Raw genomic sequence first — 24535 nt, 5'->3', positions numbered from 1 at the left:
ATCCAAGTAAAATATAGAATATCATGTCGTTTCAAAGAGTCGCCCATTCTGGTACTTTTTTAATGTGAAGTGGAACAAACCAATTTAGTGAAGCTTAAATAATACCCAACTTCTTGCTGATGCAACTGTGGTCTTAAAAACAAATCTCTGATACCACAAAGATACCACAGCCTGCTGGGCAACAACAGTCAGAGGGAGGAGTGAGAATATGTGTGGCAGAAAGAACCCTCGGCCACCAAGGTCAGGGAAGAAGAAGGGGGAGAAGGTGCTCCAGATGCCGGACAGAGAGTGTTTCCTGCAGCCCGTGGTGAAGGCCATGGTGAGGCAGCTGTGCCCCTGCAGCCCATGGAGATCCACGGTGCGGCAAACATGGAGCTGCAGCCTGCGCAGGGCCCCACGCCAGGGCAGGTGGGTGGGGGGGCTGTGAGCCTATGAGAAGCCCGCGCTGGAGTAAGTTCCTGGCAGAACCTATAGACCCTGGTGTCCATAGGTGTCTACTCTCGCAGGAGCCGGCGCTGGAGAAAGCGCAGCTGCCCCCGGCCGGGCCGTGCCGGGCCGGGCCGGGCCAGCGGAGCCGGGCGCCGCTGGGCCCGATGTTAGACGGGAGGCGGCCCCGCCCTGCGCAGCAGCAGCAGCGCCCCGGCCGCGCCGGACTCCATTTCCCGTGGCGCAGCGCGGGCGGGCGGGCGCAGGCACGGCGGCGGGCGCGGGCGGCCGGCCGGGGCCATGAGGCGGCGGGGCGCGGTGCAGCGCAAGGTGCCGTGTCTGTTCGTCACCGAGGTGAAGGACGAGCCCTCGGCCAAGCGGGAGCGACAGGTGGCTGGGGCAGCATCGGGACGGGAGGACGGGGGGCAGGCATGTGGGGCTGGGCTGTGCCCGAGAGCAGGGGAAACCGCTGGGCCGCGGCTCACAACAGCACGGACCGTGCCGGAGCCCCCAGCCACGGCCGAGTGGCCAAGAAGGTCGGCTGCAGAGTTAAGGGAACCTCACGGGGCAGGCTTGTGTAGGGTCTCCCGCTGAAATGCAGAGGGGAAGGCCTGTCTGAGAGCCGTGCCAGCTCAACCCCACGCTTTTCGTGGCAAGTGCATACAGGTGTTCACCCTGATGCTGTGTTTGCTTTTTCTAAGTGAAGGCCACTCCAGCATGGCCGCACGGGGAGCCTGTGTGAAACCTTCCTGCCATTGCCGCCTGTGAGCCCCGTAGGAGGAAAAATGAGGTCGTGAGATGTGGACAATCTGGGGCGGCACACTCACCTGTCTAGCTGCAGACCTCCAGCTTGTGTTCCCTGATTTTAGTAGCAGCTGTGTAGTGGGATGGAATGCAGCTGCGGGTGATATTCTCCCCTTGGTGATTGGCTTCTGGATGAAAGAGCTGAAATGGTTGCCAAAACAACAGTAACATAATTGTTCAACTTAGAGTTAAACCATCTCAATAATGCTAATATAAGGCTACCTTCCTACACTGGTGATTGTTCTCACGGGAAAACCTGACAGAGTAATAGATCTGGAACTGGCATGTGCTATTTTTGTTTGGCTGATTTTGGCTTGGGTTTTTTAATATTTTTTGTTGTTGCTTTGATTTGTTTTTGTTGCGTTTTTAAAGTTCAGGCAAGAATAAAACGTGGTTATGATTGGTAGGGAAGAAAGGGGGTGGTACTGGTGGTAAAACCAATGGGAATGTTTTGTCACTACCCTGAAATTTTTAATGTAATCTTGATATATGCTATTTGTTGTGATTACACACCTTATAATATGAAACAGTCATGTCGTGTAACACAGGTTCTCATTTTATGAACTCCACATTCTGTTTCAAGACTTCTGCAAGACAAGGACTTGCTTTGTGTTTTGCTAGCAGAGAGAGTCCAGATTAAAAGACAAAGTTGACTGGGGAGAGAAGAGGGAGGTATGATAATTATAGAGAAAAATATTTGAATCCAAACACCACTGACTGCATGTTTGCAGTGAAACTCTTAGAGAAGCTGTACAGAAGTCCTACAAATTTGTACTAGTTGGCTGTTTGTTTAAGATCCACAGGTCAGGTATTTCTTTCTCTTTCAGAGTGCGAAAGTGTTTAACTGACATTGCTGATACTAAGTATTTAATACCAGGATGCTTTTGCTACCTTGCAGAAGCACACCTGCTCTGTGTATTGCACTAACATGGTGCTATTGACTTTCATCTCCAAACTGAAAGCTGGGGTGAGCTAGTCAGGAGGAATTTCTATTGCAACCTTAATGCAGGAAGGTGGATCTCAAAATGTTGCTGTGTTGGAGTGCAACCCTTGTAGTTTATATGCCCTGTTTAAAGGGGAAAGCAAAATCATCTTTAAATAATAATCAAAAATGGGAAAGAGGGAGAGACTTTACAAACAGATTGCCCTAGTTCTTCTGTCTTAGAGTACTTTGCAAACTATCAAGTTTTGAAGAAATTAGTAGAAATCAGCCCTATAATGTGTAATACTTAAAGGGCTGGATTTATAGAGGCCAACTGAAAAACGAGCACGAATCCCTATGAGAGCAAGGCAGTAACATAGCCATTTGTCTTCTTTTCAGCCATTTAAAGTTTTGGCAACTGACACTATAACTGGAAAGGCATTAGAGGCAGATGTGCACAATGCAGTTCCTACTGAAAAGGTGGATGGAACCTGCTGTTATGTAACAACGTATAAAGGTAATAAGGAAGATCCATTTGCAGATTTCTCATGCTGACTAGAACTTGTTTTACTTAGTTTTCTCTTTTTTTGTATGATTTATTTACAGCTGTTGTGAACTCAGGTGTCATTAAGCATCTTCACCACAAAGTAATAGTTACCATAGACTTGGAACGTGTTTCTAAAGTTGTTTTAGCATTTACTCTCTAAAATATGTGAAGTATGATTTAAATGAATATCAACATCCAGGAACTATTCCAGTTTTTAAACTTCCTATTAGTAAGTCTTCCTTGCAAACTGGGTCATGTATTATATAGTGTCTAATTTCCTTGGGGAGATTTATAGAAGTAGAGAGGTTGGGAGGAAATGGGAAGACTGTGGTTCATTGACTCACTGGGGCTCATGCCTTCACCTGCAGTTGTGAGTAAACTCTGTATTACACGAGGCAGGACTGTACATAGAATCTAAAATAGATTTGGAAATTCACATAGTGTACTTTGAATTTAGAGTGGATGGCTTTGCTTATAAAATTTCTCTAGTGGCAAATGGGAATTCCTATCTTGCCTGTTATGTAGCTGGTTTCAGTACTCTGCAGGATATGGTCACCTCAGTAAAGTGCTGGTTTTGTCTTTGGAAACTCCTAGGACAACCCTACCTATGGGCAAGGTTGGATCGAAAACCCTCCAAACAAGGTGAAAAAAGGTTTAAGCGATTCTTGTATTCATTGGAAGATTGCAAAGGTTAGTGAAGATTTCTTGCCTTCTTTTTGACAATGTGAGGTATCCAGTTAGAAAAACAGCTAGGCTAACAAATAATCAGTTATCCTGCTCCAGTTTTTTTAACATCACCCTTTACATTGAAGAGCTTTAAACTGGAATAGGTAGCTAAATTTTTAATCCTAATTTTTGAACTTTTAAACTTCTTAAAGGCTAAATGCATCTTTAAACTATCCTAATGGTAAACCACTTGAGTGTGACAGATGTTGGTGTTTGTACAAAGTAACTGGGACTACTGTCTGTAACAAACAAGGTTTAAATCAATCGTATTTTGATAATTGCATTGAAAGACGACTAAAGCAAAGTTGGTTAACAGTTTATCAAAAACAAAGTGTTGCATTTATATGTCTAGAATTTGTTTGGAATATTGAAGAGGATTTCAAGCCTGTTCCAGATACTTGGATTCCAGCAAAGGACATAGAGTTCTCTAATGGCAATCCTTTGCCTGATGAAAATGGACATATGCCAGGTACCTATGATGCAGCACAGGTAAAACTGGGGAAAGATGTGTGTGAATTTCTGAAGTGAATTAGAATTAATTCCAGAGTTAAAAATAGTTAACATATTCAGTAAAAATAAAATTGGAATGTCATTCATTCACTATCCAGAAAGGCTTTGTTTTTCTGACACATGGAAATAATTGCAGTTTGCTGTACAAACTTACAGGCCTTCAGCTGAAGGCATAATTGTCATATTTGCATTCTTCTAAGATACAACAGTTTTTACTCTTTCTCTTTGTAGTTAGCTGTAGGGTTTTTTATAATGCCTTTAAAAGCTTCTCGTATGCATTTAATAACTTCAGATATTTACTTTGGTAAAATGTGTTTTGTCATAGGTTGGGTGCCTGTGGAGAAGAACAGTAAGCAGTATTGCTGGCACTCATCTGTTGTAAATTATGAGGCTGGAGTAGCACTGGTATTGAAACACCATGCTGACCCAGGGCTCCTGGAAATCAGTCCCGTGCCGTTATCAGAAATTTTAGAACAAACATTGGAGCTGATCGGAACTAATATCAATGCAAATCCATATGGTAAGTTTATATGGTCTGTTCTTAAATACTTTTTTCTTAAGTGGCATTTTTGAGTGAAATCAATGCAATTTCTTTGTGTTAGTTTCTTAAGAGTTTCCCAGTAGCAACCTTCTTAGAAAGGAGAGAAAGGGCTGGCTCAAGGACTCTCACCCAGAAATACCTTAGAAAGCCGAGTTGTCATGGGACTAGTTATGTCTATTAAACCTCAGTTACTATAAAAATGCATTGCTTTTGTCTTCCAAAAAACCAGCAAAACTGTTGTAAATATTACTGTTAAAATACTAGTAGAATTTTTTAAGTTTGTTTCTTGGAGCCTTCACTTTTTTGCATACTCTTTTGATGAATTGAAGTAGAAAACTTTATTCAGCCATTTTTTGGAGCCCCTAAAGTTAGTTTTTGGAGCCCCACAAGTTGCAATTCTTAGATGATAAAATAGGATTTTTTTAAGGAAATGTAATTTAGCCTAAATTTCAGTTGTGGCTTCTTCATTTAAAGGCCTTATAATGAGAAACCAATTACATATGAGCACAAGTGAGTTCTAACTTCTGTGCTTTGCTGTTAGGATAACTTGCAAGGATGGATAGGAAAAACAGTCCTCCCTGGTCCTACTCACTTCCTCAGTACGTACAAGACTTGCAACAAAAAGTTCTAATAGCTGTGTTCTTAAATGAAGATTTATGTTAACAGGAAAAGGCAATGCAGTTGTTAACAGCCCAGTTTTAAGTATTCATGCAAAGATATGTCAGATTTTCAGGAACTAAGATGTTTGTGCCATTGATCATGATCTGAAACGTGGAGGATTTAGCTGCTAGCTGTATGGTGACTGAGGTGGTGACCACAATGGAAAACAGACAACTGTATAAATCTGTCATGTTTATTTTATACAGAGGAGGAGGATGTTTTAATAAATATAAATTAAAATGTGAGGAGAGACAGCTGCATTTGGTAGTTAAAAATTTAATTAAGTGTTCTGTTAAAGGCAGGACAATATTGTAGTATCTAATAGAAGTTTACCTTTACAGAGTGCTTTTAAGATATCTGCAATAACAAAACTGAGGAAACACTCTTAACTAGGAGGAAGGTATTTGTTTCTTTAAATGTAGGATTGGGAAGCAAGAAGCACCCTGTACATCTTCTGGTCCCACATGGAGCTTTTGAGATAAAGAATCCACCTGCCTTGAAGCAAAATGACATACTGTCTTGGTTTGAAAGCTGTACGGAGGGTAAAGTTGAAGGAATTGTGTGGCACTGCCATGATGGATGTTTAATCAAGGTAAGTATGTGGATGGACATGTGGAAAGCACTGTAAGAATATAAAATGTGATGTACTGTATTCATTTTTTGTCTTTTTTTCCAAATTCTTTATTAGTGAATGTTCTTCAACAAATGAGATGACAGTACAATTAGTAAAGCCACTGAATGACAACATAACATGTTGAACTTTCATTCCCAACATGCTTATAAACTAATTGAGAATGTATTTTCTTGCCTCTCTGTATAGAAATCATTAAAGCTTAATTCCTCTATTTAAAAATTAAGTTCTCATAATGTTGACTAATAGAACAAGTATTATTTAATAAGAATGTGATTTCTGATTAATTAGGAGGTTTGTATTATTTCTGAAACTGTGGAGGACACCTTGGTTCTAGTTTGCCTTTTGCACTTTGTTGTTCATGTTATAGAGATAAATTATTAATGATTTTAAGTGCCCTGATGCAGAGGATCCTAGAATCCACAGCCACCCACACACTTCCCAAGCTGGGAATTTTTGCTCTACTCTATCAAAATGGCTGAACTGATCTTCTTTCCTTTTCTTTTAGCTCCATCGCCATCATCTTGGTTTACCTTGGCCACTTGCAGAGACTTACCTGAATTCTCAGCCTGTTGTAATTTCTTTTAATGGAACTAAATGTGACTATGACTTTGAACCAAAGAGTTTGTTTCACCATTTTTCAATGTTGGATGGACAAAAATTTGACAGACTGAAAGATATCAAGTTTGAGGCTTGAAATTATTTTTTTGTTTTAAGTTAATTTTTGTATGTTCTGCATTCCTCTCACTTGTGTCTACCACAGAATTCTTCATGAATATACTCTTCTAGCTTAGGCAACAGCCCAGGTACTACTGTATCATTTTAAGTTTATCCTAAATGACTAAATAACAGAGATATGACTGCCAGAGCAGAGATCTAGCTTCCAGCATGTTTATTTTATGAAAAATCCTTGATTTTTGAACACATTCCTGGAAACTGTTAGCATTAAGTGTAGGAAGTATGTTTTCTACCACTGGCTGGTCCTATAAGCTTTACTAATGAATGCAATCAACTGGAAAAGTTACATAGGTTATGCTTCTACAAATGTAATTATTTTGACACTGTTGTATGTAGATTTGAGACTTATCATAAAGCTTCTTAACAGTGAAAAGACATATTTCAGTTGGGACCAGAATTAGTCTTAAAATTTGACAATTTTTTTTGAAGTTGTAACTGTTTCTTACGGGGGAAAACTTCCTGGTATCACTTAACTGTACATCTGCAGCATTATACTATTATAAAAACCCAGTTAACCTATATCTTAGAGGCACTTGCACTATTTTGGGACAAAAAGAGTAAATAATAGAAGATAGTTTAATTTTGGAGGGCCTAGTAAGTAGACAGAGACCTGACTTGGCTTAGTAATTCCCATTTACAACTGTGTCTCAATTACAAAACTTCATCACAGGCATATTAAGTAAGATAAGGTATATAAATAATAAAGGTGAGACTGAACGATCATTTGAGTTGGCTTTATTTCATCTCTGCTATAAAAGTATACATCCAGCAATATAAAATAAACAAAATGAAAGATTAATTATGTACAAAAATACCAGTGGTTTGGCTGAGATACTACAGCTTCATTTTCAGTTCCTTGTTCTTGGAATTTTTAACATTGAGGTAAAAATAACCAGGAATGTAAGAAAAGACATCCAGCACATTCACCCTGAGTTCAGAGTTAAACATTATGGTTGCACTAGACAACAAGAGCAAATTACATATTGTTACTGATCTGGGACTTAGCATACTTAGTATGCTGACAGTTTAAATGCTTATTAACTTTTAAGAGAAGCCCAAAGTTTCAATTTTACCTGACGCCTTATTACTCAAATTAACTGTTCTGAATAAAAATATATTATTGCACAAGAGCTGGGAGAGGTAAAACTCCCTTCTATTTTGACTGTTGTATATAAATACTGACAATGAATTGTTGAATAATCCAATTCTGCCCTCTTAGGTGTGTGCAAACTAACATAACTTTAAGAGACTTGTATAATTCCAAGATAAACACAGACAATTTTATTTTTTGTATCAATGATGAGGATACTGAACACTACCCTAATCGACAGAAATATTGCCTGGACTATCCTGAATGCCAAACTCTTCACAAAGCTGCTTCAATCTCTCTTCCAAGATAACATTTTTTTTAACTTCTTCTTTGTAGTTATATTTTAGATCCTCAAGTTCTTCGAAAAAGGAAGGATTATAGGTTTCTAGTTCTCTTCTCAGCTCTTTTGTCTCTTCCTATTGAAAAGAATGAAGGAGTACCACCTTTATCCAGAACTTTGATAATACTACACAACACCTTTTTTGCCTTTTTCTTGAGGGCAAAAAATTATATATGATAAGAGAATAACAATCTTGTCTAGAAGCAAAAAACTCTACTCTTCATAAAAACAAAATAGGCTTTGTAAACAATGTTTAAAAATTGACTTTGTCATTAAATATTAATTCAGCTATTAAACAGCTCTTTCGAGCTAACCATAGTTTTGCTTGTTATCTTGCCTAGGATGATCCTTGCAGCTCACCTTTAATTTCTGTTTTTCGAGCTCTGAAGTCTCCAGCTGTGACTGGAGATCATCCATTTCTTTCAGTAGTTTGTCAATTTTATCCTCCACAGTTTTATCGTGTCCTGCAAAAATAAAGATTTTTTTAAATGAAATATTAAGTAGTGAAAACCCCTGGCACAAATAATCTTGTTTCAATAATTCTGCATCTCCTGAAAGATGAAACAGGTAAATAAAACGAATTGAGAACACCAAACAAGTCACCTGGGGAAAATCATACAAAGTATACAGCCTGTTGCTCAAAATAATTGATTATGGAGATTTTTACTGAAAATTCTCTTTAAAAAGCTTGTACATGTACTCAAAAATCCAAGACCTTAATCTGCCTGAGTTTACACTACTTCAGTATTCATCTACTTCAAATAATTCTGTAGATTTATTATCACTTTGCACACACATGTTAAGTAGTTTCAGACCCTAAATACAAGAAGATAATTGTTTTAAGGTATTGAAAATTACTACCAGCTGCAGGACCTTCACTTGTAGAGGTGTGTCTTTCATTCCTATAAGCGTTCATCTGATGCACTAGTTCTGCTTTTTCTTTCTCTAATTGATTATTAGTTAATCTGGAATATAAAAAAAATAGAACTTTTTTAATTATTAGAGCATTTTAAACCATAAAATATTTAACTAAAAATTGCAGTGACCATTTCCTGATCTTATTTCATGTATATTGGCTGAGGTGTTTAGTTAGTTTAGAAGTACATTACCTTAAAAGCTGAAGCTCCTTCATGATGTTTTGCTCTGTCCCTGCAGCTTCAGGAAGATGTTTAAGATGCTCAATCTTAAGAGAAAAATTAAGGACATTTTATTGTTGAAAACAATATCCATGGCAGTGCAGTTCAGATAGAGTTCTCTTGAATACAAGATTAAAAAAGAATGAAAATAATACTAAAGATGTATCCAAACATTAAGCTATCAGAAAAAAATTAATTGTTCCTGTACAGTTTCTGCACCCAAAGCTCATTCTTGAAAGCCTTTCCAAAGTTAGTAAAGATCATTGCTACATATTTCATGAAGGGTGAAGAAATAAGTATTTAGAAATTAGATTTACAAAAAAGTTGGATACATAGCTACACCAACATACTGTATACATATGCATAAGGAATTTCTATGTCTAAATAATTTAAATGCTTTAAAAATATTACTGATGTGCTTATTTGCACATGTTTGTCCCAGTTCATTTTGAAAAACTGTATAAAAACCCTGTGATTTGCAATGCCAACCCCAATGAGGGTACACTGACTAGGGGTGACCTGCAGTTAAGTTATAAGAGGTTTATGACCAGAGAGGGAGGGAGCCTCTGAAAGAGATGCCTGGTGAAGATGCAGGAGCACAATAGTGGTTTAAATATATGATTATATACAGGTAATAAATGCAGTGACAGTGCATGAACGTGCATGAGGCTACTGGCAATTACAGGTTTTTGTTCTGTTACTACCTAACGTGGTAAGGATTTGGGTTACTTTTTTTAACACAGACAGGCTCTGTTTTTTGAAATGTAGTTAACTTTGATTTCATCACTTCATCAGTACTTGAGACATGAAAGAAACTGGAAACTGTGTTGCTCCCAGAGTAATACTTCTATCTGTTAAATTTGCTGCTGGTATACACTTCATGTTAATAACACTGATGTTAGAAAAGGAAAACCAGGGAAAAATTAACAAAGTAATGGTTTTACAGGAATCAATTCCAAGTTCTATTTATTGAACACATCTACTTCCTCACATAATATATATATATGACTTCACAAATTGGAAGTTTTGTATTTGATACCTTACACCGAGAAGGGCCAGTACCAGATGCCTGGGGAAGTAAATCATCTGCATATAAGTAAATGAGATGAAAGCTGATGTAGGGGCAATTCTAGCACTGCACCTCTGTACTTAAAAGCCAAAACATGATGCATTTGTTCAAAGGTTCCTGAGTTCAAAATTCATTAACTCCTCCCCATGTACAATAGTACTTGTTAGACTACTAGAGACTGCACATGAGAGGGCAGACTGGAAAGAGAAATGAGGATCCTGTTTGGGATAGCGAACTCAATACGCTCCTGCCCCCCACCAGAAAAACCAAACTGGAGGGAATAGGGAAATCTCTGCAGCAACCTCACTGCAGAACAAGCTGGAAAGATTGTAAGACCTTTTGAAGCATCCATCTACAGGCTTTCATGTGATCACTGAAACTATAGTAAAAAACCCAACAGAAGAACACAGTAGAAAAATAATAGTTGACTGCAAGTCAAGAATATATATTGACAATATATGGTAAACCTCATTAATTGGCTAAAATATGTAAATATAGCAACTATGACTGAAAAAACCTACAAAGTAAAGGATTGGAGAAAAAACAAGTATTCTGCCACTACAGACATTACAAAGACAAGCATTCTACTTTTACAGTTATCTAGCTTAATTTTACTCACTTGTTCTTTTAGATCTTGTAAATTTTTGTCAGCATTGTGTTCACGTTCTGTTGCTTCCTGAAGCAGCCGTTTAAGGTTAGCAATGCTTTGGGTTTTTTTAGCAATATCTATTTCCATTTCCTTCAACTTAGTTTCCTGCATTCTGGCAGTATTTTTATTTAGAAAGAATAAGAGCAAAAGTTAATACTTATGCAGAAACAGAGATTAAAATATCTTTAGGAGAATAAATGCTGTAAAATACACCCTAAAATATATTTGGGGCATTGGCCTTGAAATAACCACTGGCCTTATAAATACAGTTTTCTGAAATAAGCATTATGAGAAACACGCCTTTAATCCTTGAATAAATAAAGGTTTTTCTAGATGTTACACTTCTGTAGTTCTCTTTTTGTGCCTACACTTTATTAAAAGGGGACAGGAATCTTTTTATGCTATTGCACATAAACCCCAAACAGCTGCTGCTAAACGTGTACATACTGGTTCAGTATATACACTAGTTGGATCTTACTTCAGTGTTGTAACTTTGAAAGTATTTTTTCAATGATTTAGTAATTTATGGAAAATGTACTGAGAAAAGGGTTAATACAGATGGAGAAGATGAAGACTCCAAGGCCAAAACTATTCTGCAGTAAATTGTTTACCCTGGAGGAAGAGCAGTCTGAGGAAGATTCCATTTTGCTTTGAGCTTTACAAGGCTCCAAAAGGTTTGTGTAGAATTTGAAATGTTGTAAGGTACCTCTAGAGGTCACACAGCCCAATCTCCCATCTGAATCCATCTGGATTTTCAGATAGCAATACAGTGTCCAACACCTTGCTACCTGCCAGAGTCTTCTGAAGGGTCACTGGGATAACACCCCTTTGTCTACCCTAAGAAACACTGTTACCATGTATATGCATTGGTAGATGTGCTGGTGAGGTGGATTGCATGTTAAAGTTCTCCAAGCAGCTTCTCTAGGTTAGTAAGGTCTTTATATTATTAACTTACTTTAAATTCATGTTAAAGTAAATGCAAATAGATGGCTTTATTCACATGAGTTGAAATAGGCAAGTACAATTAAACATGACCATTATGTATGACATGTATTTTGTACCTATACATAACTATGTATCTCTCAACTAAATAGAACCAAGTAGAAATGTTTTTCAAAAGAGGTGAAGAACAAAAAGAATAAATGTATGAATGCTGCTGTGCCGATATGCCAGCTGTTAAGGGCCTGTGATCTTCACTGCATGCTCATATCCTCTCTAGCTGTAGTCATTAGCTACTTCTGTCCCGTCCTGCAGTCGGTTTTGCCCTCCTTAGACAAAATATGGTTGTCATCTGGCCTTGCATAGAGACATTTTACCTCACTGGATAGTTCAGGGGAAGCTTAAAAACAACCAAATGGCTTTTTGGAAGTCTCAATGAAGAAATGGCTCAGCAATATGTCAGAGTAGCACTAGACCCTCCAAGGGATCCTGTGGGAGTGCAAGATCAGGAAGGGAGTAAAATCTTGGACATCAACAGTGATCTGACCTAAGATGAAATTAGACAAGTCTCTCTCCTGTCCAGCTGATATTATGTCCTAACAAGTTTACTGTCAGAGGTTCTGATTTTGTAGATACCTTCCATTTCCGTTTATTAAAGAGTACTTTGCAACACATCAACTTACTTCACCCTGAAGTCATCCAGGAGTCCAGGACTAAGTATTTCTTACCAAAACTTTGCTCTCTGCCATCCTTACACAGAACACAGGTTCTTTATTTCTCTCAATAGCATAAGCATTGTATCATTTTTCTGTCCTCTTATTACATTCTCAATTCCTACCTTGTTACAATGGACTTCCAGTTTCTGCTGTCAGCTCCATCAAATTGGCTCTCAGCCAAATTTAGCTTCTTAATGGTTTCCTCCAGCTGAACATTTAACTTCCCATTTAATATCTCCAAGTTATTCTTCTCTATCCGTAGCTTCTCTCCACTGTCAGCTTCCTATTGTTCAATAAAAGCAAAGCTTTATGGAATACTTAAGCTCACGGGAAGCATCTCAAACGACGGTGAGAGAGGGTCAGTGCTGATGTAGAGGAAAATTGCATCCAAGACTACTAGCACTACAACTTCCAGATTTGGTCTTGGGCTGGACTTTGGATATCTCCTCTCCACATACAGTGGGATAAAACTGTCATGGCAATATCAGTGTTATATCAACCATTAAGAAAAATAAAAAACGTATACTTACCATAACCAGTGCCTAGTGGAAATAAAGGGATGGATTAAAATGATCATACCTTTTTCAGTTCTTTACGCAGTCTCTCATTTTCAGTAATGAGTTTTTCCATTCCTTTGGTTTTAGATTCATAACGCACATTCAGCTGGCCCTCCAGATCAAGTTTCGTTTTTTCCATTTCAGACTAAAGATCAAACAATTTGTTAAAACACATTTACATAACTTAGTAGAAGACTTCAGATTTCCATTTTTAAAGCACAGCACAGTTACAGCTGCATAGCACAGTGAACATTTTATCACACAGTTAAATATATCCTTAAGGTACAAAGTACCCTTAACTGTGCAGTATATTACGCTAATATTAAATTTTGCCTTTCTGTTCTATATATTTCATAACTGGTATTTTCAAAACAGTTTTGTGCCAATCAGTATCAACAGGCTTGCTACTCCATTTTGTTACTAACTTGCATATAAACTGTTACCTAAACATAGTTACTAAATCTGTACCTTTAGCCTCTCATTTTCCTGCTCAAGACCAAGTAATTTCTCATTAGAAACCACAGCTGGAGCTTTTTTCAGTTCTTCATTTTCTCTTTGGACTCTCTCTACAACCTTTTTCATTAAGCCAATTGTTTTTTCCAGTTCTGGGACTGTCTTTCCACTTCTACCACCCTACAGAGGAGGGAATGAAAAAAGTAAAAGTGAGAAAATAGTTCATCTTAACATTCTGAGATACTCCAAATCTTACCTTATTGCTAATTTTCCCATTGCAATTCACATTTATAGGAAAAAAGATGCTTTATTTTGATATGACTTGAACCCTAGAATTTCCAGCATACTTACCTCTCCAAAATACCTAATGATTTATTAATTCCTCAAATCAACAAATGAACTCCTTCATTTTCTACCTTACCCTAAAGGGCTGCAGTTAAGTCTCAAAATCTGCTGTACTTGTGAACTAAACTGAAACATTAGGAAAATAAATCAAAGAACTACCTAATTTATTTATCTTTTCTTTAGAAAAATTCCCCAATCCAACAGACTATGCAATTACTGTTGAGGGCATTGGGGAAAAATGCTGGGCTGGAAGCTTGAGGAAAGAAAAGAGGGCCCTTTTTAGCAACCCTCCTTCTGCTGAATTAACGTGACAAAAGAACTATATATTTTTCCCTTTGGAAATACTATTCTATTAAGGTAGTTGACAATAGCTAGGGTAAAATTTAGCTGTGTCACCTTCTGTAGCACAAGAAACAAAAACCTTCACTAACAGTAACTTACCCTTTCTACACCTGCATCAAATCATTTACATAAATACATTATTATAATTTTCATTATTATGGTTGTAACTGCTATTTATTGTACAAATATGCTTCTGAAGGTAACTAATGCAAATGACAAAATAAGGCCATGATAGTGCAAATATTGAATAGTCATTCTAATGGTCCTGTTAACTTAATGTCATTAATTCACTATAGCATTTTGTCAATAAAATAAACAAGAACAATTCATGTTTCGTTTTGGTTGATTCCAAATTATTTCACTTCAATAATACTTAGCTGCTTTTTATTTCATTTACTTATGATGAAAGTTAGAACACTCACCCCTCTAATGCTGTTCAGCTTTCGTTCAGCTTCTGCTTTCTCTTTTTTGAGAAGTTCACACATTTCTTTTAAGTCGTCTACTTGGTCCTACAAACAAACAAAAAAAAAAAGTAATAAGCAACTTAAATCTCAAATTGAGGTGAAAAACTGGTGAACAAAATTGCAGTGGTTTTACTTGGAAAAATTTTAGAGAAAGCAATTTCCCATCTCAATGACATTTTCCATTATTTCTACTAGTTATTCAACCATCTCATCTTCTGTAAACATGTGAAAAATTTACAGTACATACAGAAAAAATATCCATTTCTTTGTAAGCAATTCCCTGACCAGCGTGAGGGTAAAGGGGACTAAAGTAAGATGTTACCTTTAGTCTTGGCAAATCTTTACTGGCCTGCTCCAGTTGGAATCTTAGCTCAATGTTTTCAGATGACAATCTTATATTTTCCTTTTCTTGTTCTCTTCGATACTGATCACTTGATCCTGTTCCTGATGTCTTGAGAAAAGAGGGAGAAAAATTATTATTAAGCGGCAATGTACTAATTCAATACAACTATCAGTTGTAGCTGATTAAGAGCAACAGAAAACTAGTATTTTTCACAGAAATTAAAAAAGAAAGCATTATTACCAGTTTTGATCTAATCTGCTTTGTCTTTACCAACTTCTCCTACATTTCTTAAACTTGCTTAACCTTTAAGGGAAGTTTACAGATCAGTATAAATCAGTAAACATTTTGTCAAACCAAAATTACTTCTCAAACTATTCTGCAGAAGTAAACCTCAAAGACTAAAAGATAAAGAAGATACTGAATGAAGTAAGCTGTGACACTGTACCTGGGAATAGCACCTAATTTTAAGGGGATACTCTGATAGTTTTTTAAATAGTGCATATGTCATAAGAAATTTCAATTATGTCAAACGGATCAGAGAGCAAGCCAGGAATAGTAGTATGTAACTCTCATTGAATCTGTTAGTTCCCAAAATCTTAAGTCTTTATCCATGGAGGATAGTGATTTCAACTACACAAAGACAGCTTTGCATACTTAATAGTGCCAACTGAAATCATTGTGATACAGTAAATTATTATGCCTGACTAGTAAAGAGTAAAACCATTTAATAACTTAATAATCAGTGTTTTTGATTCATTACTTTATCACTAACTATAGCAATCAAGTATTTGCTTCATTAAAGCATTTTTTTAGTGTAAATAATAACATAACTCTCTTGAAGAATGAAAGGCATCAATTAGCTCCATGTATCTTTAGGGTTATTTGTAAACTCTCTGAATCAAAATTTTAGAATTGACAGTAGCTTACTTGCAAGCTGACATGCATGCTATTATGAAAGTAATAAAATTTGCTTTATGGACCATTTGGTGAGTACTTCAATATCCCTGCAGACCATGCATAGGAAAGCACTGCATTATCAAGATCAAACTATTCTACATCATTTGTACTGAAGAAATGCTAGAGGGCCACTACAGTATCAAACCTTGGGCATTTCACAAAATTCTGGGGTAGTTTCAATCCCTTCTGTACAGCTTGGGTCATTTTCCTGCTTATTCTCTGTAGTGTGTTGATTCATTTCATTATTCATATTTATTTTCTCTGCTTCACAGTCATTAGCTTGATTAGGAGGTTGCCCTGAATTAGACTGATTGCAGCTCATTTTGTCAGCATCAGGCTCCTCTACACATTCTTCTTCATCGACATTTGACTGCTTGAAGATTTCTTGCTTCCGCTCTTCTTCTTCATGTTTCTCATTAACTTTTCCATTTTCAGGCTGGGTTATATTTTCTTCTTTTTCACCACAGTTCTCTTTACCAGCTTCAGCTACAATTTTGGTTTTCAGTCCTTCCCTAGAAATCTCTGTGTCCTTGCATTTCTCACCATCTTCAGGGTGCTCTTCAGGAGACCCTCCTCTGCTTACATCTGCAGCAGCCTCCTGGACTTCATTAGGCAGGATGCATGCTTGCATCCCTGTGTCCTCATCTACTTCACTGCCATCAGTAACTCTATTATTAGTCTGATGTTTGATTTCAGCCCTATTTGAAATAGATTTCTTGTGAAGGAAATTCAGATACTTTTGTTTACTGACAGTGATAGGAACAGACTTGGTCAGTTCAGTTTGGTCACATGTACTCTGAGTCAAGTTGAAGACAGAGTGAAGCATGAAAGAAAAGCAGAACATAGTAAAAGAAAACAGGAAATAAAGGAAACTAGAATGTACTAGTTAAGTCTATTAAGTCTATTCTTGAAAGATTCGGAAAACTTAATAATGCAAAATTTGCAATGTAAGCAGCCTTGTAAAAATCAAAGTGGGACAAAACCACCTAATGCAACTGAAATGAAGATCAGTATTTCCCCAAACTCTGTGCATCATTAATTTTAAATCGCTATGTAATATAAAAGTAGTCTCTCAGTTGCAGACTCGTGTTTAAAAAGCTATTTTTTTTATTTCTCCACATATGCTAGGATGCTGAATATTTCATCTTCCACCTGTAGGACACAGAAACTTTAAATTTTGGGGATTTGGGTTTTTTTTTTGTGTTTGGTTTGTTGGGTTTCTTTTAAACCACTAGAAGTTGAGTATATCATATCCTGCTGTAGGATACTGTCATTTAAATAAAACCAGCTAAATGACATAGAATACCAAATAGAAAACAAAAACTTTTCCTAAGTAGTATTCTGTGTACTATGGTTACATAATTAACTTACCGATGGTTTCAAAAACGTCTCTCTTGAACATTGTTTCTGCAATGCATGAAGTTTTTCCTGGAGGTATTGATTTTTGAAGTGTAAATCTTCTACAACAGAGTCTCGTGGGATTGCTTGCAGTGTTCTACATCAAAAAATGAATCAAGCCAAAACAAATAGAAAAACACCCCTTAATGTAAAAGCATTGTGAAATTCTGGATTTCTACACTGGATTTTCCCGATGTTTCTAAGCTAGTTATTCTGAATCAACGTTGGCCATATTTCAACTAATCCTAATGAATGGAAGATACTTGCTTTGGCAAAAGGAATCCACTCTTTTCAGATGTATACAGTTTCTATTACTCAGGTACATTATCCACTGTGATAGTGGACAAATGGTTAAGCACTTCCTAACTGCACTTAGCAGTTCCAGTAACTTTCACCAACTCTAAACTGCAGTTAAATTTTTTCACAATACAAGCCATATGTTTTTCATATTATTTAGCTTTTTAGAATAATGAGCCAATGCTGCATATTCTCTGAACATGCACAACTGCTCCCAAATACTTTTAAGTTTGCTCATCATGGACTCTAAGAAGAAATTTTAAAATTCCTATTTCTTTTTTTCCTTCTTGAATTACAGTTTGCTTATTAGAGACTATCTCATTCCACGAATTTTTTTACTAATTTAGACTTCTCACTTTTTATATTCTTTTAAAAAGTCTCCCACCTCAAGTGTGCAACTTCATTTTCTAACTCTAGATTCCGTTTTCTTAGTTCTTCCACTTCTCTTTCAGTTTCTGTGGCTCTTACTCCAACAACACGGTCAACAGTAACACCAGTAGTTTTCAGTTTCTTCTGCAGAGCAACTTTCTCTTTTTCACTCCTGCAACATCCAGTAAATTTACATTTTAAAGCTTATTTGCTAAACTGCTCTCTTAAATAGAAAATATTTTCTGTCTTAAAGAATCACATTTGCATTTTATCTGCCAACTGAACCACACCCCCTTTTCTATTTAATAAGGTTACTGTATAGACACTAAACCTTACCAAAATCTCAACTCAAAGCCCAAAAAAAACCAATGGACGTTAAGTCAGTATCATGCACATCATAAACCACTTGTTTTTTGCCTTGTTCTATGTGAAATTCAGGCAAGGCTTGCTAAGAATAAGAGCCATTTTGAAGCAGTTTCAAATCACAATTTACAAACAGCTACAATCACCACCACCACATCTTCTATCAGTAAAATCTTGCCATTACTTCACTGAAGTAAACATCTGCAGAGCGTATGGACATATGGTTGTTTCCTGAAAAGGCTTCCAACTCACAATCCTAGAACTGTCATTACTGCAGTAACACTACAAGTATCCAGTCCTAGCAACCTGATTAAATAACACCACTGTGAGAAACAGACTGTCTTGATAAAGCTGTTATTTCCTTTATGAGAATCATAGAATGCCAAACCAGGAAGCTTAATAAAGGACTTAAATTAATTTTATCTCAGGACACTTTCTTCTAATGAAGGTAGTTGGCTTCCAAAAGGGAAAGGGTACTAGAAGAGTCAGCAGCCTGCTGCTTGAAAATTAACTAATCCTTTTAGTCTCAACAGCAGTGTCAAATTCTCGCCATCAATCTTATAAACGTAACAAACTGCAATAATTACTGTATGTCAAACATATCTGGATTTCTCTTATGTCATCATTTTGTAGCTGAATCAATTAAAACCAACTCACTTGGTATAAATTTCCTTCAATGTATTCAACTGTTTGGATAAAGCATCTGCTTCTTTTTCCTTTTCCCTCAGTTTGTTCCGCAATCCTTCCATTTTGATTTGCCATTTTTTACCTTCATCCCATCTAATTATTTCCTCCTTGGACGTCTGTGAAGAACATAAAGAGATTCTGTATTCCCCTTTGATTTCTTCTCTTACAGCAAAACAAGCAAACACATTAGAAAACTAAGAATCATATATTCTTCATTTATCAGATTAAACCAGGAAGCCATAGCAGGCATATTTTATTTGCCATAGTTAAGTAGCAGGTTCAGCTGGATACATTGCTGTGATTGGTGGATAAAGCTATTGCAGTTGATTGCTCCTACCAAATTTGCACTTTGATTTTAATATTCATTTTACAAAAAAATAAGTGAAGCATTTCATGAAATTAGAGGTGCTACTGCAATGTGTCCTTTTACTTCAAATTACACATTAGATTTAAGACAAAGTAGGTTTTTTGTATGGCAATTTACAACAGATGTGTCTTCTACAACTCACCAAGGGCTTGCTTGCCCCTGCTGCAGAGCTTTTTTTTTCCTACAAGAAATGTAATCTCTACTTAGAGTTAATAAGTCAGTAACTATAAATTATACATTGGTTAAAACCTGAACCAATAGAATCACAAATGGCTACTGAAAAATCACAGTCAATATTCCTGTACTAAATTTTTGGTTTGGTTTGGGGTTTTCTTTGTTTATTTTTAGTTGGAATTTTTCTTTCTCTGGTTATTCCCTGTACTGCATTTTCTGGTTTTGTTCTAAACAGTTACTGCTATGAAGCGATGGAATGAAAGGAAAATCATGGAAAAAAGGAAAAATGCATGCCAAATCTGAGAAAAATACCTAAAGACACAAAGCAACAGGTATTTAAAACATTTCAAATTAATTGAAAGCATACGTGCAGCTGTAGAGTAATATTTCACATCATACATCAATAGTCTCTCATTACACAAGTATGATATAATATTCCAGCATACTTAATAATTAATATGAGCAGCCACTAATTAGTTACTGACATAGTAACCAGCAAGAAACCAGCAAAAAACTTATAAATTAACATAAATTAATCTGAGTGATTAACTCCAATCACTCAGACTTCCTGTATGTAAAGATCACAATTGTCAAGAACAATCACTTATAGAGACACCATCCCTTTTAAGATTCACTTTTTTGCTCCTCAGTATTTTATGCTTTTACTATTGCATTGATTTCACAAAAGACATTTGGCAGAACTCATGTAATCAATTTCACCGCTACCTAAAAAAATCTTAGTTTTCTGAGATTTTGTAGAATTAAACATCCATTAGAAAAAGGCAGGAAAACATTAAGATACTAAGTAACAAGAGCAGTAACAAAGAGCATGGGAAACATGAGACGTTGCAGCCATGAAACTGCTTTTTTTCTGATCAAGTTTGGCTGGGAGGTTTTAGAAGAAATTGGGAGAGGTGAACAACCTTGACCTCAGTTGATGAGCTCTTTCAAAGCCATGATATAAATATCACATACCTTGTCCTCTCTTAGACCCTTTTTTTCTGTTTCTTCACACTTTTTCTCAAGTTCACTTTCCAACTTTTTAATTTTTTTTTGAAGCACATCTATCAGATTTTGTTCATCAGCTTTGCTCTGAAAAATTACAAATTTTTACAGCTTCAAGTTTAGTGACTACTGAGATTTTTTTCTCCAAGCAAAAAATAAGGATTTTAATTCCAAATTGGTAAAATTAGTTTAAAACCTAAATGATATTTTTAAAATTATCTTTAAATTATTAAAGTATTGGAATGTAACTTTTCCCTCTGAATTGAATAATCAGCAGCAAGTAACTGAATTTTAAAAAATAGATAGATGACTCTTCCGTAAATCCTTTACTTTTCTTCTAAAAGGAGAAATAAGGAGAGCCAGGAAGAAGACAAAATATCATTTTTCCAAGAAGCTATGAAAGTGGTTATTCAACTCCTCAGACTCTTTCAAACATATTTCAAGAAGTACATAATTTCTTTTTTTTTTTTTTTTTAGCTGAGGCAAAGAAACAAGGTAATAGCTTACATGTAATCCAGCTGATTAGGAAAAAAATAAATTTTTTAATCAAGTGTAAGATACTTAAATCTTTCATCCCCCCAGACCAGCTCATCTATTCAGAAACTTGACCAAGATCAAACATAGTTTGAAAAGTCACTTCTACCTGAATGCTACTGCTTAGCCTCCTAATCCGGTTCTTCAGTTCTTCATTTTCTTTATCTATTTCATTTTTTTCCCTCAATATTTTAGCAAGTGCTTTTTCTTTCTTCTGAAACTCTTGGTTTAACTCATCCCTTTCATCAGACAACAAAGCTTCCTTGTTTTTACTTATTTTAAGGTTCTCTGTAAGTTTTGTAATCTGATTATTCAGTTCCTCTATCTGTGTCTGGAAGGAAACAAAAAAGTCAGCAGAGGTCCCAGTTCAGGTTGAAGTCCTGTTCCCTAACTGCTGTAAAACACAACAAAGCAGTACAATGGCATTACCTAGTACTCACCATAAGCCCCTTGGTTTCTCTGTCAACAATCTCCTGCACATTCATATATGCCTCTTTTTGTGACGCAGCAGAAATAATTTGCTGTTCAGCATTGGCAGTCATTTCTGCTCGGAGCTCTAGAAGTGCTCTACTCAAAGCCTGAAAAATAATTAATTCAAGTTTTTTTGTAAGTGAAGATGCTGCTACAAAACAAGAAAAGGCAGTTATATTTTACTCTGACATGTTATGCAGTTATATTGGATCTCCTGCTCAGCTATACAAAGAATTCTTAAGCATTATGAAAAATTTAGTCGTTAAGTGACATAGAGATTAATTTTTGTTGACTAACTTTGTGCTGGTTCTCTTTTATGGCTAACTGCCTCTTCAACTGTTCCACCAGGTTTTTCATTGTTGCTGTGGGTGCTCTATTATTTGCTTCTTTTTGGACCTCTAGTTCAGCTTTAACATTTGCCAACTCCTTCTCCTTCTGAGATAATATGTTCCTCAGTTCATTTGCTTCTTCTTTGATTTGTTCCACATCAACTGTGTGCTTTTCTTGAAGCCTAATAAAAAAATAAGCGTGAATAAGGTACAGTGTAATAATTAAGTTAGCAAACTCTAAATAAATCACAAAGGACACAACAACAACAACAACTATTATTATTATTATTATTATTATTATTATTATTATTACTATTATTACTATTATTAAAGAAAAAGACACTTGGATTTGGAAACAGCAAAGAAAGACTGACTCAACAAAGGCAGCCCCCATTTAATAAGAGAATTATTCATGAAGGTCAGCAAAATTACATTAGAGCGTTGTTAATTTGTATTCCTGGCCCTTACAGGTAAAGAAAGCATCATATTTTTTTTCCTTTTAAACATGGGTTAAACTTTCATGAGTTTAAACTTGCTCAGCAGTAAACCCAAATGGATGTGTCATGGGGAGAAAAATGACAGAACACAAGCCAGCAAGTAATGAAGTACCTTAAACACAACTTACTTTTTCATTAAATGGCACAAAGCTAACAACTAAACAGCATTTTTCCAGGCCACAGTATTAGCCCCAGTGAAGGGCTAGAGATTAAAAATAACTCACAAATGCCAACTATACTAATGCATTTGAGATTTTTTTTTTTCAGCTAAATCCTAAAGTCAGCAAAAACACGTTCATTTTGATAGATCAGTCCTGAAGCAGCAATACATAATTGACTTGAACCACTCCAATGTGCCTTATATTAATAGTTAAAAAACTTACTGGGCTCTGATTGTCTCAAACTCATTGATTTTCAATATAGTGATTTGTTTTTGTTTCTCCAAATCAGATGATGTTTTCTTTAATTTTCCAACAAGTGAAGCAAGAGAATTATCCTGTTCTGCTACAGTTTGCTCTAAGTGATGAAAATATTTGCTGTTGGATAGGGACATAGAAGTCTTTCTCCCTAATTCCTGTAAAACACAACAAATGCAAATGATAAACATTTTAAGCTTTAAGCAAAAGATAAGCATTAGTGATGCATTTTTAACTCATTCCTAAATATAATCAAGAATTAATAGCTACCATTTATTTACTGGGATGTGATTCTTAGTTCACAGAAAAATGGGTCAGGCTGGTTTGAAAAGAGCTTTGTACATCTAATGATCAACAGAATACAGCAGAATACAAGCTTCACCTTATCATAAGGTGCAGAGAGGAATTTTGAATTGAAATGGATCAGCTTAATATAACCACACATTGAATGAGAAGAATACAAAGCAATATATAACTTCCTCCCCTAGAATTCTCTATAAATTAGAATGATATGCAAAGGGCCCATATATACTGAGGTCATAACTCTGTTTTTTTACAGTTGACTTCTAGCACCTCTCATGTGAAATCTTTCAAAAACAATGCAACAATTATAAATCAATCACCATTTTATTTTTCCTGTCACCAGTTATTACTCAGTTTTGACTGCCAAACTGTTTTTTCCAGCAACAAAGCAAAAAATATAGGAACGACTTCACAAATTCTACAAATACACGACTCACCAAAGCAGCCGCTTTGAAGTTATTAAGGGAATTTTCAGTGTACAAATCTAACTTCTGGTGTAGAATTCTTAGGTCTTCCTCATGCTTCTTTGCTATTTCCTCTTGTTCCTGGTAGTTCAAAATAAAACTCTAGTGATTATCACATTATCACAGAAAGTTATGAAACTGCAGTGCCTTCAAGTTGTTTGTTCACTCATTGCTCAATAATGCTCCCCAGATTTTCCTCTAATTCTCCAAGTTTTTAAATTATTTTCTTCTAACTATAATAAATTTTTTTTTTTCCTTTTTACACTATTGGGGGAAAAAAATCAACTCTTGCACTTTTAAACTAAGTAGCAAGTAGTGTGGTGTAACAGCACAGAAGCTGGAGAACAAAACAGTTGGTGCTGGTCTTCACCAACTGTGACTATCAGTATGGACAGTAATTTCCATACCAGGTACATTTTGAGTTTATATACCTTGGAATATAGTGTGATCCCATGGCTGGAATGCTAGCACACAGAGCACAACAGGCTCATTTTAAGACTGCATCTTCTGGGTGTTTTCCAAACAAAACCCCTTGATTTCTCCCAAAAGAAATAGCTCCATGTGTTAACCAAAGTACACTAAGTGAAGATGATAAAATCTGCTTTGGAAATGTGCTTCTGATCTAAAACCAATGCATGTTTGGTCTTGAAGTACCTCTTTGACAAAACATTTATGTTTTAAAATACACTTTATGGATATAAAGAAAAAACAATATGAATTATACTTGAATAATATAAAGTATGCTTAGATACACTTTTTATGCTTTAAAAAAATGCTTTTGTTTAAAATATGCTTAAAGAACAATGTTACACATAAATGTATGTCTTTCTTGTACTTCCGAAATTCACTGCCAATGTAATCCAGAGATTTGCTGCAAACACTGAAAAATCCCAAAGAAATATACAAAATAGACTGAGACCACTTCAGCAGAAATTTAATTTTCTTCCTGTCACACT

General features: G+C 36.1%; 3 protein-coding genes across 7 annotated transcripts in view; 1 reads left to right on the top strand and 2 right to left on the bottom strand.

The window, feature by feature from the left end:
* The first annotated feature begins 640 nt into the window (after positions 1-640).
* RLIG1 (RNA 5'-phosphate and 3'-OH ligase 1) lies at positions 641-7228 on the top strand. Its single transcript, XM_071423318.1, has 7 exons — positions 641-816; positions 2552-2669; positions 3294-3389; positions 3778-3894; positions 4261-4455; positions 5559-5728; positions 6276-7228. The coding sequence occupies exons 1-7, from the start codon at positions 727-729 to the stop codon at positions 6462-6464; spliced, it is 975 nt and encodes a 324-aa protein (XP_071279419.1). The 5' UTR covers positions 641-726; the 3' UTR covers positions 6465-7228.
* CEP290 (centrosomal protein 290) overlaps positions 7224-24535 on the bottom strand; it is a 47499-nt gene continuing 30187 nt past the window's right edge. For 4 of the 5 annotated variants that reach the window (XM_071423311.1, XM_071423314.1, XM_071423313.1 and 1 more), the window contains 19 exons: positions 23553-23660; positions 22780-22970; positions 21868-22081; positions 21540-21677; positions 21209-21430; positions 20536-20652; positions 18990-19135; positions 17986-18141; positions 17277-17400; positions 14928-15056; positions 14564-14650; positions 13470-13634; positions 13024-13146; positions 12567-12727; positions 10760-10901; positions 9045-9118; positions 8797-8900; positions 8296-8399; positions 7224-8011 (listed from right to left, as the gene is read on the bottom strand). In XM_071423311.1, the coding sequence (XP_071279412.1) occupies positions 7826-8011; positions 8296-8399; positions 8797-8900; positions 9045-9118; positions 10760-10901; positions 12567-12727; positions 13024-13146; positions 13470-13634; positions 14564-14650; positions 14928-15056; positions 17277-17400; positions 17986-18141; positions 18990-19135; positions 20536-20652; positions 21209-21430; positions 21540-21677; positions 21868-22081; positions 22780-22970; positions 23553-23660 (2691 nt within the window). In that variant the 3' untranslated portion in view covers positions 7224-7825. The remainder of the gene's footprint in view (positions 8012-8295; positions 8400-8796; positions 8901-9044; positions 9119-10759; positions 10902-12566; positions 12728-13023; positions 13147-13469; positions 13635-14563; positions 14651-14927; positions 15057-17276; positions 17401-17985; positions 18142-18989; positions 19136-20535; positions 20653-21208; positions 21431-21539; positions 21678-21867; positions 22082-22779; positions 22971-23552; positions 23661-24535) is intronic. The other variant, XM_071423312.1, reaches the window with a different exon arrangement.
* On the bottom strand, positions 15071-17255 carry LOC139588229 (RNA polymerase-associated protein LEO1-like). The gene has a single exon (XM_071423320.1). It carries the CDS (start codon positions 16747-16749, stop codon positions 16045-16047), a length of 705 nt encoding a protein of 234 aa, XP_071279421.1. The 5' UTR covers positions 16750-17255; the 3' UTR covers positions 15071-16044.

The sequence above is a fragment of the Agelaius tricolor genome, unplaced genomic scaffold (assembly GCF_023055355.1).
Source record: "Agelaius tricolor isolate 1412-34295 unplaced genomic scaffold, bAgeTri1.0.p SCAF_3, whole genome shotgun sequence".
NCBI lineage: Eukaryota > Metazoa > Chordata > Aves > Passeriformes > Icteridae > Agelaius > Agelaius tricolor.
The sequence above is the reverse complement of the archived record's forward strand: the minus strand, read 5'-3'. Positions and strand labels throughout refer to the sequence as shown.

What these genes read in the sequence shown, in the direction of transcription:
- RLIG1 (XM_071423318.1), top strand. Translation starts at nt 727, where the DNA reads ATGAGGCGGCGGGGCGCGGTGCAGCGCAAGGTGCCGTGTCTGTTCGTC. An exon ending in TTCATTGGAAGATTGCAAAG is followed by an intron (nt 3,390 to 3,777) that starts GTTAGTGAAGAT and finishes TTATATGTCTAG; the next exon opens with AATTTGTTTGGAATATTGAA. An exon ending in ATGATGGATGTTTAATCAAG is followed by an intron (nt 5,729 to 6,275) that starts GTAAGTATGTGG and finishes CTTTTCTTTTAG; the next exon opens with CTCCATCGCCATCATCTTGG.
- LOC139588229 (XM_071423320.1), bottom strand. Translation starts at nt 16,749, where the DNA reads ATGTTCTGCTTTTCTTTCATGCTTCACTCTGTCTTCAACTTGACTCAG.